This window comes from Seriola dumerili, unplaced genomic scaffold (assembly GCF_002260705.1).
Source record: "Seriola dumerili isolate Sdu_G_001 unplaced genomic scaffold, Sdu_1.0 BDQW01000052.1, whole genome shotgun sequence".
Classification (NCBI taxonomy): domain Eukaryota; kingdom Metazoa; phylum Chordata; class Actinopteri; order Carangiformes; family Carangidae; genus Seriola; species Seriola dumerili.
In genome coordinates, this window is record NW_019174307.1 from 6760451 (window position 1) to 6772253 (window position 11803).

The following is an 11803-nucleotide window of genomic DNA, read 5'->3' on the forward strand; positions in this document are numbered from 1 at the left end:
GAAACAGGAACAGGCCAAAACAAAACAAGGTCATACGGCCCAGGGCTGTCATAACTGACTCAGCTAAACAGAACACAACCTATATTAATGTTATTAATTACACAAAAGTCTCAACCACTTTTATACAATGTTTCCATCTGAATTACATAGTTGTTATTTATTAAATAAAAGATATCAATGTGTTATCAACAAATAAACACACCAAAAATACTGAAGAGCCCTAACTTCTTTTAATTCATTGTTAGCAGTTAGGTAGCTAACATCACAGACAGTTAAATCTACTTTTGTGAATGAAATAAACTAGGTCAGCTGTCATTAGTTGGTTGGCACTGAGAGTTCAATGTTCTGCAAATAAGAGTGATGTGCATGAGGGTAAGCTTTTGCTTGTTATTAGCCTGCCTTGTCTGGTTATACCAACCAAGAGCAAAAGCTAACACAATTAATTCAAGGGTCCCATGAATGGATAGACTCTACAACAAACATAAGTTTGTAGGTGAAACTTTCTTTCCCCCAAAGATCAGCAGTGTCACAAGGGCTTTGTGTGACAAAGTTCACCAAAGCAAATCTTGTTTTGCCTCCGCTGTGCCCAGTGATTGTGTCAACTACAATAAAATGAACATTTTTTGTCAGAAATGTTACTATTTTGTTTACTAACTGTTTACTGCTGGTATGACAAAGCCAAAATATTAATTTTGGTTGTTTCATAATCAAGGTTGATCCAACATTTTATTAAGTGCTGTGACTGCAGCTCAGCTGTCTCTCTAAGCTGATGGGGCACAGCTGCAGGCTGAGTTCAGGTTACTGTTTTACTAATAGTATATTTCTGGCTGATGGTGAACAAACTCCTGGTGCTTTCTTTTGAAAAAACTGATTATTGTGCAAGGGAAGGGCGAACATTTTGTTTTGGCCTGCCTTTTTTTTATCCAAACATGAAGTGTTTTGAAAGTCTAGCTGTACATAACAGATATGCAATGGTAAATCACTAACCCCAAAAGAAAACATTGCTTTTCTGGGTCTTTTTCATCTAGTATCTAACATCAGTGACCTTCTCTTAATGGAAAGGGAATTTGCACAGTTACATCTGCATGGAGACCACTGGTCTCAGAGCATACATCAACAATAAATTGGTGTCTTGGGGACACAAAGACATAGTGGACTAATGACCCTGAGGCTTAATCATCATGTTTACTCTGTATTTCTGTGTCTCTGTGACATTGTATCACAACAGGTGAGAGTTACATCAGCTTTCCTTTATTATCTCATCAATAACATGGTAATCTCATGTGTATGGACTGTACACATCAGACTACCTCAGAGGAAATGTGTTGGTTGATGCCCCTCAGTGTCTCAGGCCACTGTTTAGCCAAGTTAAACTTTCATGAAAGCCTTTGTGTCGCATAAACACTGTACTGAATAAAGAATGATGCCTTACAGTGTAACCTGTATGCATCATGCTATTATTTACACCATCGTATCTCATAATTGAGGCATTAAAGTCAAGTTTTTCAGACTATGTCTCTAATTTGGTCATGACTAAATACAAATAAGGAAGCCAAACAGTCATTATCATACTTTATAATACATTTTTTGTTTCTACACCTTGCATTTGAATGGCACAGAGTTGGAAAGAAACTAAGTACACTTTCCAAATTACCGTACTTAAGCACTTCACTGAATTGCAAACCAACAAGCAAAGTTTGTATAGCACGTTTCCCAGAGACTAGTCACAAAGTGCTTCTAAATCAAAATGAATAAAACCAAATGAAAGAATTAAAATCAAATACATCAAATAAAAGCAAAGTAAAAACGATAAAAAAGATAAAATATACAGGAGTTAGAACGGATATAGATTTTAGATGCAACCTAAAAGCCTGTCTGAACAGAAGGGTTTTCAGCTGCTGAGAATATACATTGGGTCCAGTCAGGTGTACTGTGAAAATAACCCTGATGGTGTCACAATGTCAGGGTACTTGTGCTAGATAGACTAAAAGTCAGAATATCTCTGCTGCTTTTATTTGACAACTCACTTTTTAATCTGTCTCATAATTTTATGGGAACACAAAGTAAAATAGACCAATCCGCTTGGGTCTTATTTTTGTCACTTTGGCCACCATTCCTGTTCATAATAATACAATTCTATTTTCCAAGTTAACTGCTGAGATCTGAGAGTGTGTCGACACTAAAAAACCTTTGCTTAAGTTACAAGGTGTCATGATGTGATTGGTTCTCCATGAGGTGTGCAGTTTTGTTACAGTAATGCAACAGATTGGTCCTTGTATTAGGGCAATGATTTATAGTACATACAATATACAGTATACTATACTGTGGCCCTGAAGTGCAAAACACAAAAGGCTGGGTAATGAGGCCTGGCTCACAGACATTTCTCCAGTTCATCCTAAAAGTATTACAAGGGGTTGAGGTTGAAGTTCAGCTCAGTGTAGGCCACTGAAGAACTGAGAAAAACATTTCTTTTGTGACCTTGTTTGTAGGTTTACAGGTATAGAATATTTCTTCTTTTTGCTTGTATTTCTTTTTGTGTCTGTTTTGTTTCTTTGTTTGATACGATTTCATTTAATGTATACATTTATTTATAACTTCTGTTGCTTCCACTTTCACGTTTGCTTGTTTGTTTCTTCGTTGTGCTCCTACACAATACATCTTTGGCTCCAACTTCTACTGCCTACAGCCAGCAACAGGAGAGGATTATACAGATGGGTGACAAATTAAAGGATTAAAGTGTTTTAGTAAGGTGTTGGGCCACCGTGTGCCACCAGAAGAGCTTCACTGCAGCCTGGCAAACTCTACTGGAGGGATGGAGCACCAATTCGCCAAAACATATTCCCTCCTTTGGTGTTTTGATGATGGTGGTGTGTGGAATTAAGTGCTGTCGTTTAACATGTCGTTCCAAAATCCCCCATAGGTCATAACATATGATTCATGTCAACTTTTTGGCATCAAACTATGCAGTGACCCCTCATGCCCTATATGAATGGGGGCATTGTCATCCTGTTTCTCATTTTTCAGGATAAGGATCAGGATCAATATATGTGCCTTCATGAAGACATTCAAGTGTCAGGGCAGTTGTAAGAAGTTTGTAAAGTCATGTGTGCAGCATTTTCTGTTTTTTCACTTATCTAATACTCAGTTTTAATTACACAAACATCTCAGCTGTGAAAAAGGAGAGACGACAGTTGTAAGCTCCCTGATGTGAACATTGTAGAGCATTTAGCAGCTGTAGCAACAGATATTTCCCTCGGGGATAGAGCTAAAAAATAAAAAAATAAAAAGCTAAAAGAGTGTGAATACTGAACTTACCTCACAGAAATACACATCTAAAAAATGCTAGTGCTGCATATGCCTTACTATACTATGATGTTTTTTTGATGTTTTATGCCATACTACACTATGAAATTTTTTTGGCAATTTTATGCCTTTCTATACTGTCTAGTTTTACACCTTACCATACTATAACGTTTTTATGACCTTTTACACCTTAATATACTGAGATGTTTTTTTGACGTTTTATGCCATACTATACTATGACAGTTTTTGGAAATTTTATGCCATACAATACTATTTCATTTGAAGCCTTAACATAATATGACGTTTTTATGACTTTTTATGCCTTAATATGCTGTGATGTTTTTTTGACTTTTTATACCATACTATACTATGATGTTAATTGGCATTTTTATGCCTTACTATATTATGTCATTTCATTCCTTACCATACTATGACGTTTTTATAACCTGTTATGCCTTAACAAACTATGATGTCTTTTAAACTCCTCTCCAGTTCTGTCTGAAAATGTTATGGCATATAATGAAATCTGTGATGTGTTTGTCATTTTATTTGTGAGCTTGCGCTTGCAAAAATGAGGCAACTCTGCATACTCAAAAATAGACTAGTGGTAAAACAAAAGTTCACCAAAAGGAAAATCATAATGTAACCCACGTAAAAATGTCATGACTTTGTTTTTGAAAGAAATGTTTTTCAGGTTGTCATGATTTACAGTGACTGAGTGAGGATTAAATCAAATCATTTTTATCTTCTTGACCAGGTATATTTATGAAATCATAGAACAAAAAAGGGTTTGACAAAATATGTTTAACAGACTGAATAATATATAGTTCATATGATCTAGTATAAAGTCAGAGCAGGCCAGTTAACAGCAGCTTCACACACCAGTGTATGTATTTCTACTTGTTGCCACGAGAGGTCAGCTTTTCTTCATTGTATTGTTACACCTCTGCCATGTGTGTTCAAAAACTGCAAATACTGTGATCACAACTTCAACTCTGTTTCACTTTTGATGATTTCTGCCTCTTTTCACACAGCCGTCACAATGAAAGCACAGGGACTGTGTGGAGATTTCTCCTATAAATCCTCTTCCTTAACTTGTTCCTAATGAAGACAAATCTGTTTGTACTGTTGGTTCATTCAATATGTGAAAATAAGCAGAGGGAATAAACATTTAGTTCTGTAATCAGTAAAAACCTTAATCTAAATGGATATATAGGTTATCATCCTGGTGTTTCTACCAAGGTTGGATTTTTTTACACTTTTTCCATTTTTTATCCATTGTGTCAGGGTGAATGTTACAGCTGGTGTGATGTGTATGATATTTTATTTTCACTGTTTATTACCACAAACTGATAACAGCTGTGAACTTTTGATTTGATGTGCCGCAATAAAAAATGATTTGTTGTTTTTGCTGTCTTAAGTGAGGAGTTTGATTGTTGGCTTGCGTCGATAGATTCAAATAATGGAGAAAACTGTAATATAAAGTAAATGTAAAAGAAGTTGATATTATCTAATAAAGCAGTGGGCCATGTAATAGCTGTTGCATACAGAGGTCAGTCATAAAAAAAATAAATAAAAAAAACACCATCACATTTCCCTTAATGCAGAGTAGAATAGGTCGGATTTTATCTTCTTGCAGGCACCATTAACCAATAAGTTGCTTGCTGGATTTGTTGTGAAACAGCTGATGGAAAATGTGAATATCACTGCAGTACTCATTTACAACGGCAGATGGTGGTGAGGTATTTTAATTAAACAAAACTGGATGAGACGTGAAGGTTAAGTATTCATACGGTCTAGGTAGGGGAGCAGAGTATTAGCACTGGGAATTGGCATGAATGCTAATTAGTTTAACAATGTGCAGTTTTTTTGCCTTATAGAGACACTGGTCGCATCTTTACATTATAATTTTTTCAAAGAGATGCTGCTACCCCATTAGATCTGTACCTTGCTGTTCTGCTTCTGTAAAATTTAAGTGGGAGAGTCCTGTTGTCAGGCCTGTTCTCTTGTCAACATCCCAGATATTTCTCCTCTTTTCCATTTGTGTACTTGAATGTGTCCGTCTGTAGAGGACACTGCAGATTCACAAACTATTTCAATATATTTAAACATTTCAAGGGTATTTTCTTTATGAAGACAAACATAAGGGCTGTTGTCAAAAGAGCAGGGCAGTTTGGGGGAGCAACAGGCAGGCACTGCTCTCAACACCAAGTTAAGTGAAACATAAGCATCAAGGTTAAAATTGACTGTTGTCACATTTACCTACAATAACTTGTTCTTGAGTGATTAAAGAAGTATCACTATATACGGCGTGGCATTTAGGTAATACCACAAAATAGTGGTTTGTCAGAATCGTGTTGTTCCCTCATCGGCCACATTCCCTGCTTCACTGCCGCACAATATTGCCTGTGTGTGACTGCAAAAGTGTTAACAATCATGTGTCCTGCCCATGCATGAAAAGTATTTTTACTGGCATGCCTAGACGTTTAGGTGGCAAGTGAAAGTAATAAAGGCCTTACTTGGTTTAGGTGGTCAAAAAACACTTACATGGGCCATCATCAGTTTGATATGTAGAACCTCTGCTTATGCTCTCTTGCATTATTTAACAACAAATACCACGCGTACGCTGACAAAACATTACAAACCTTATCTGTTTTATTCAAACTGTACACGTACAACAGGCTTATCTCGATAAAAAACAAGTAAAAAAGACAAAAATGAGTATCCCCATAAATACAATATGCCTTTAAAAAAAACAGTCTGTGTTTACTTGGTAGGTTGCATATGCTGTGATAAAAATACACACAAACACACTCATATTCCTTCTGAAAACATAGTACAACACAAACAGATCAGTCTGGTATCATTGACACTGGAAGATCACAGCGCACAAAATATTTCTGCCTTGTTAGGTAAAAGCACGATGGATGAGAGATGAGCCGTGTGGAGTGCTCAATCCTACATGCTAATTTTAACCGGGGTTTGAGGTATGTAGTTCATTCACATGAAATGCGACATTTCTTGTTTACAAACTGCTGTAACAGATTGGTACATAGTGTGTGTTTCTAGTATGAGTATGTGTGGATTTGGGGCACAGCTTTAGAGATTAAGAATGACGAGAGTACCAGGTCCGTAAGGTCATACCTTTGTGAGTTTTCATTCATCATTTACATCATCATGTGATGTATGTTGAGAAAATGTGCTAAACGACAAGAAACAGCGGCATCTGGCACATCATATCCTGCCTTGCAGATGACTCAGTCAAGACCTAAACATGTTTTTCTGCTCAGATTTCCAGACACGATCTCCGTCTGATTTTATAAATGAGAGAAATAAAATGTGATTCAGCTCAAGTGACTAGTGCTCTACATTAAACAGTGGGTTATCAATGGGACTAAATCACTGCAGGTTACTTTTTTCCTCACTTGAATTAAAAGTCTCGAGTTTCCACAGAATGTTCAAAAACTATGCAGGTTCCAGAAAATAAATGAAGGTCCTCAGTCCTGAAATACACTTTTGGGTTTTGTTACTCTAATGGTAAGAGCATTTAGTTCACATTTTCCTGCTATTCTATAAAGAGGTTTACAGTAAAATCTGAAAATATTTTTTCTGTACTAGCTGAGGTCATGAACATTCAATTTCACCAAAACACATAATCAATTTAGTTCTAATAACCTCTTATATCATCTCCACAGATTCTGTCCCAGATATACACTACACCTCCGCTGCAGTTTGTCTCCACTGCACTCTCTCAAATTGAAAAAATGTTTCCACATTTGTGACCTTTGACTTCCTTCTTAGTGTTTCCATGATGTAAAACATCAAACATAAAGCTGGTTTCTAGGTGGAGAGAAAATAAATGCCATCTCTCTGAGTTTTAAAGGCTTGTGTAAGGTAGACACTAAAATAATGATTCATTAAAAACTCTAAAATGTTCAGTCTGTTTATGAAACCATTTACCGCTATGAGTGAAATTATACAAGAGACAGATTCTGTAACAGTGGGCAGAAAACAGGTGTGAATGTGTACAGTCATCTTTATCCAGGATGAAATAACATTAAAATCCTGAGCAACCATTTCCCCTCCCACGGATTAAATCTGGATCCTTGAAATGGTGCTTTGGATGTCTTAAAAGCTTAAAAAGTCTTTTTGATGGGAGATCCAACAGTCGAGAGACCACACACAGAGACAAACAATGAGCTGTTGTGTCTCCATTACAGAGAGTGGAGGCCTGTGTGTGTGTGTGTGTGTGTGTGTGTGTGTGTGTGTGGTCTCTTGAACTGTCAGATCCAAGTTATCCTGTAGTGGATCAGTCGTTTTTAACACTTGTAACCTTTATATAGCTGTGCAAACCAATATGTAACTTCATTCACCTTCGGAGTGAACATTCAACGCAGAAGCAAATATTCATCAGTCTGAAAATCAAAAAAAAGAAAAAAGAAAAGAACGAAAAATAAAAAGTGTTTTGATTTCTGGGCAGCCACTTGGCAGTAATGGCAGAGTTGATGGTCATTCCTCAGATTACAACAGGAGAGATTGTACTCTGCAATATTTAACACAGTATTAAAGCATTTCGGTCTTTAGCTAAAGGCAGAGTAACTTAAAATTTACATGTATAGTCCAGGCTTCTCTAGTTAATGAAATCCCAGTCAGGTGGCGTGGCTGCTGTAGGGATCAAACCTATGACCTTTTTGCTGCAGGGTGGACAGAGTGCCACACTGCATGGCCCATCAGTCTTTTCTGTTATGGTGCTTTCCACTGAGAAGCTCTCACCAGAGTTGACAGAAAGTACATTCAAATGTAATATTAAGGATATACGCAATAATAAGTGGGGAATTTCATATTAAAAGTAACTTCACCAGTCTGGCATTACAGTTCAGGGACCAATATGTCCATTTTCACCAGGTTATAATCCAAACGATGCAAAAGTCAGGAGTGTAGGCTGTCTGATGATGACAAAAAAAGAGAACAAAAAAGAAATATATTGAAAATTCATCCAACTTCTACCGAATATAGAGTATATAAAGTTTGGTTGTGTCCAAAAACCTGAAAATGCAAAAATCTGATCAAAAAAATGTCCGTAATAGCATTTAAAAAAAACAAAGCTATGTGACCTCTTTTTCGTGGTTGTTAGATCCAAAACTCCGTGGCTTTGTCTTTTCACCCTCCAGCTTTACACCGTTGTCTCTCCGTGGTTACCGTTGCTAAGGCGCTTGTAGAACCTCCGCCATGATTGAAGAGTCTTCCCGGACCAGACCCAGAAACCCGAGGTGATCCCGACTATCATGGTCATCAGGTATTTGATCATGAACACGGTGAAGTCTGGAGTCATGGGGGCAAAGTTGTGAACCGGACAGGGTACGGCGAAGCGCTTACAGGTCTGCATGTGCCAGGTCCGCTCCCAGTGCTCCCTGAAGGCCTGCTCGTAGAAGTAACAGGCGATCACTATGGTGGCCGGTACCGTATAGAGCACACTGAAAACACCGATCCGCACCATCAGCTTCTCCAACTTCTCCGTCTTGGTGCCGTCGTGCTTCATGATTGTGCGGATCCGGAACAGGGACACGAAGCCGGCCAGTAAGAAGGACGTGCCGATGAACAGGTAGACGAAAAGCGGGGCCAGGACGAAGCCACGGAGGGCATCCACGTTGAAGATCCCAACGAAACACACCCCGGTCAGGACATCGCCGTCCACCTGGCCCATGGCTAGGATGGTGATGGTTTTGATGGCCGGGACAGCCCATGCTGCCAGGTGGAAGTATTGGGAGTTGGCTTCAATCGCCTCATGTCCCCATTTCATCCCAGCCGAGAGGAACCAAGTCAGGGACAAAATCACCCACCAGATGGAGCTGGCCATGCCAAAAAAGTACAGCACCATGAAGAGGATGGTGCAGCCCTCCTTTTTAGTCCCTTGGGCCACGGTCCTATAGCCGTCTTCCTTGAATTTGTCCACACAAACTACTTTATCCTCCAAGAAAAATCCAGCAGCGTAGGCCACCGCCACCATAAAATAACACCCGGATAAAAAGATGATGGGCCTCTCTGGGTATCTGAACCGCCTCATGTCCACTAAGTAGGTGAGCACTGTGAATAAGGTGCTCACGCAACACAAGATGGACCAGATGCCAACCCACAGCCGTCCAAATTTCACCTCATCCTCCCGGAAATACATAATTCCGGTTGGTTTAGTGGGCTCACACGGGGCCCCGCAGTCTTTGACCCCCATGAAACGGTAACCCAAATAGGAAGGCACCTCCAGCTGTAGAGGGCAGGAGAACTGGTGGTACTGGTTGTGCTGGGGCGGGCGTTGGTTCGGTCGGCCAATATTTGGGGGGAGAGTCGGGTCGGGTGCATAGGGGGAAGACGAAGAGGCCGGGCTGCCGGGGTCGGATGTGTTCTGGCCGACGCAGATATCACCGGCTCCGTGGACTGGGAATGCCTCGCAGCGGAGCCGCTCTGGCCACTGAAAGCCGAATTTATTCATCAGGGCTTCACATCCCTGCCGTGCACGCTCACACAGGGACCGACAAGGGGGTATGGCCTGCTCCAGTACAGTGCAGACCGGCGCATACATGGAGCAGAGGAAGAACTTAAGATCCGCAGAGCACTGGACCTTAACCAGCGGGTAGAACTGGTGCACTTCAAGTCCGGCGTCCTCTTGGTTAGTGTGGCCCAGGAGGTTCGGCATGATGGTCTGGTTGTAGGCGATGTCGGTGCAGAGCGGGATGGAGATGGGTTGGCAAAACCCGTGTTCTGGGACGGATATTCCACTCTCACTGTTGTAATGTTGAGCAGAAGTAGGTGAGAAGGCCAGCCCGCACACCAGCCACATGATCCGCAGAAAAACGGAGCCAGTGGTGGACCTGGCCGCCGCCATAGTTGAGGAGGAGGGGGGAGGGAAGGAAAAAACTTTGATCCAAGTAGGACGACTTAAAAACAGCTGAAAAGCGAAGAAAATCAACGGCAACTGTCCCAATACTTAGCTCGTAGTCCAATTAGTTCGAGCTGAAATACATGTAATCGACTTTTCTCGTGTTTTATGAAGATAAATCCAAGTAAAACGTTCGTCGTGTCATGACTTCTTGATGGTCTTTGTAAGTGACTCCAAGCAGTCCACTCTCACTCCCAATCCGGTGGAAATAACACTTACAGTCCCGTTTTTCTCGAAGTAATGCAAGCACAAATTATTCTAGCGCGTTTAACACTTAAACGTGGTTACTTTGGCGCAAAACAAAAACATTTGAAACGCGAAAAGGCTTATATTTCCATCGTTTTTCGACTTGACTTCATGCGGCGCGTCGATTCACATGCTGAGCAGTTGGAAGTCCAGAGGCTCGCTCTCCTCACTCCGTGCAGATTCCACCGGTTTCCAGGCGCCCCCTTCATTCACAAGACACCCCACCTCCACACAGACAGAACGCAGGGCGCCTTGAAACCGATGCCAAGTCTCATCCAATCCTAGCGTTTGTTTTCCTACAGGACTCGTTCTTGATTGGCTTTTACTCCCCATCGAAGGAAAATATGTTACAGTAATTGCATTACACCGGAGATTTTACAAACTTAATTATTTTTCTGTCCAGGTTTTAAGAACAATTTGCCTATAGTTTAGTTTGTGTAAAGCACTTAAAATTTCATAGATGACACGAACATATATTGTCCTTTTCTTGCATTTATGAAAAAGAAAACAAGCATGTAAATCCCAAACAGCAGGATAACACATTTGTAAACTATCAATTAATTTTTTCTTTATTTTTTGTATTCTCTTTCATACTTTTACTGTACTACTTATGAAGGAATGTTAACATTTTTTTTTACACAACTGAAAATTTGAAATGTGTTTACAGTAACAAATCTACTCCTGTAAAATGTGCTCAAAGGAAAATTGGTTGTGCTACTTTTGTCAAGAAAAGAACAGCACAAAGCCTATGCAGTAGATTATAGAAAACACTGGGAATTATATATAAAGTGCATAAACACAGTCCCCCCCCCTGAATTACTGGCCACATTTCATAATTTTCAGCAATTCAAATACTTGATGAGGTGAAATAAAATGGCAATTCAGTCTGATTATAGGGCTACAAACACAGTTAAGTCAGATTACCCATCTTTGCAAACCAAGTATGTACCAAGTATTCAATTTCTAATGCGTGTACAAATGTGTTTGTTATGGCAGAACAGCAGGATAAAGCACATTTTCCATCATTTATTTGACCTTTCCTGTCTTATCATCTTTCATCTTCTACATAAGCATACACACCCTGTAGTATGTGTCCTCTGTTTACGAGAAAAACTTGTGTTTAAGTTTAGTTTTAAGCTTTCTCCCATCTGCACCATTTGAATATGCAGCTGTGATGTTGAGTTCTCTCCAGCTCCTCACAGAATCTCTACACACAGCCACTCACTGTATGTTGGACAGGTAAACACACTGCAGCACAGTGAGCAAACCATGACAAAAATGTTATGAAACCCAAATGAATTCCAGCATCTTAACTACTCAATC

The 11803-nt window shown here is 39.7% G+C and overlaps 1 protein-coding gene across 1 annotated transcript; it reads right to left on the minus strand.

The window, feature by feature from the left end:
• Positions 1 to 5935: 5935 nt before the first annotated feature.
• LOC111218405 (frizzled-7-like) lies at positions 5936 to 10626 on the minus strand. The gene is made up of 2 exons (XM_022740701.1): positions 8418 to 10626; positions 5936 to 8249 (listed from the first exon to the last, which is right to left on the minus strand). Exon 1 carries the CDS (start codon positions 10178 to 10180, stop codon positions 8477 to 8479), a length of 1704 nt encoding a protein of 567 aa, XP_022596422.1. The 5' UTR covers positions 10181 to 10626; the 3' UTR covers positions 5936 to 8249; positions 8418 to 8476.
• Positions 10627 to 11803: the final 1177 nt, after the last annotated feature.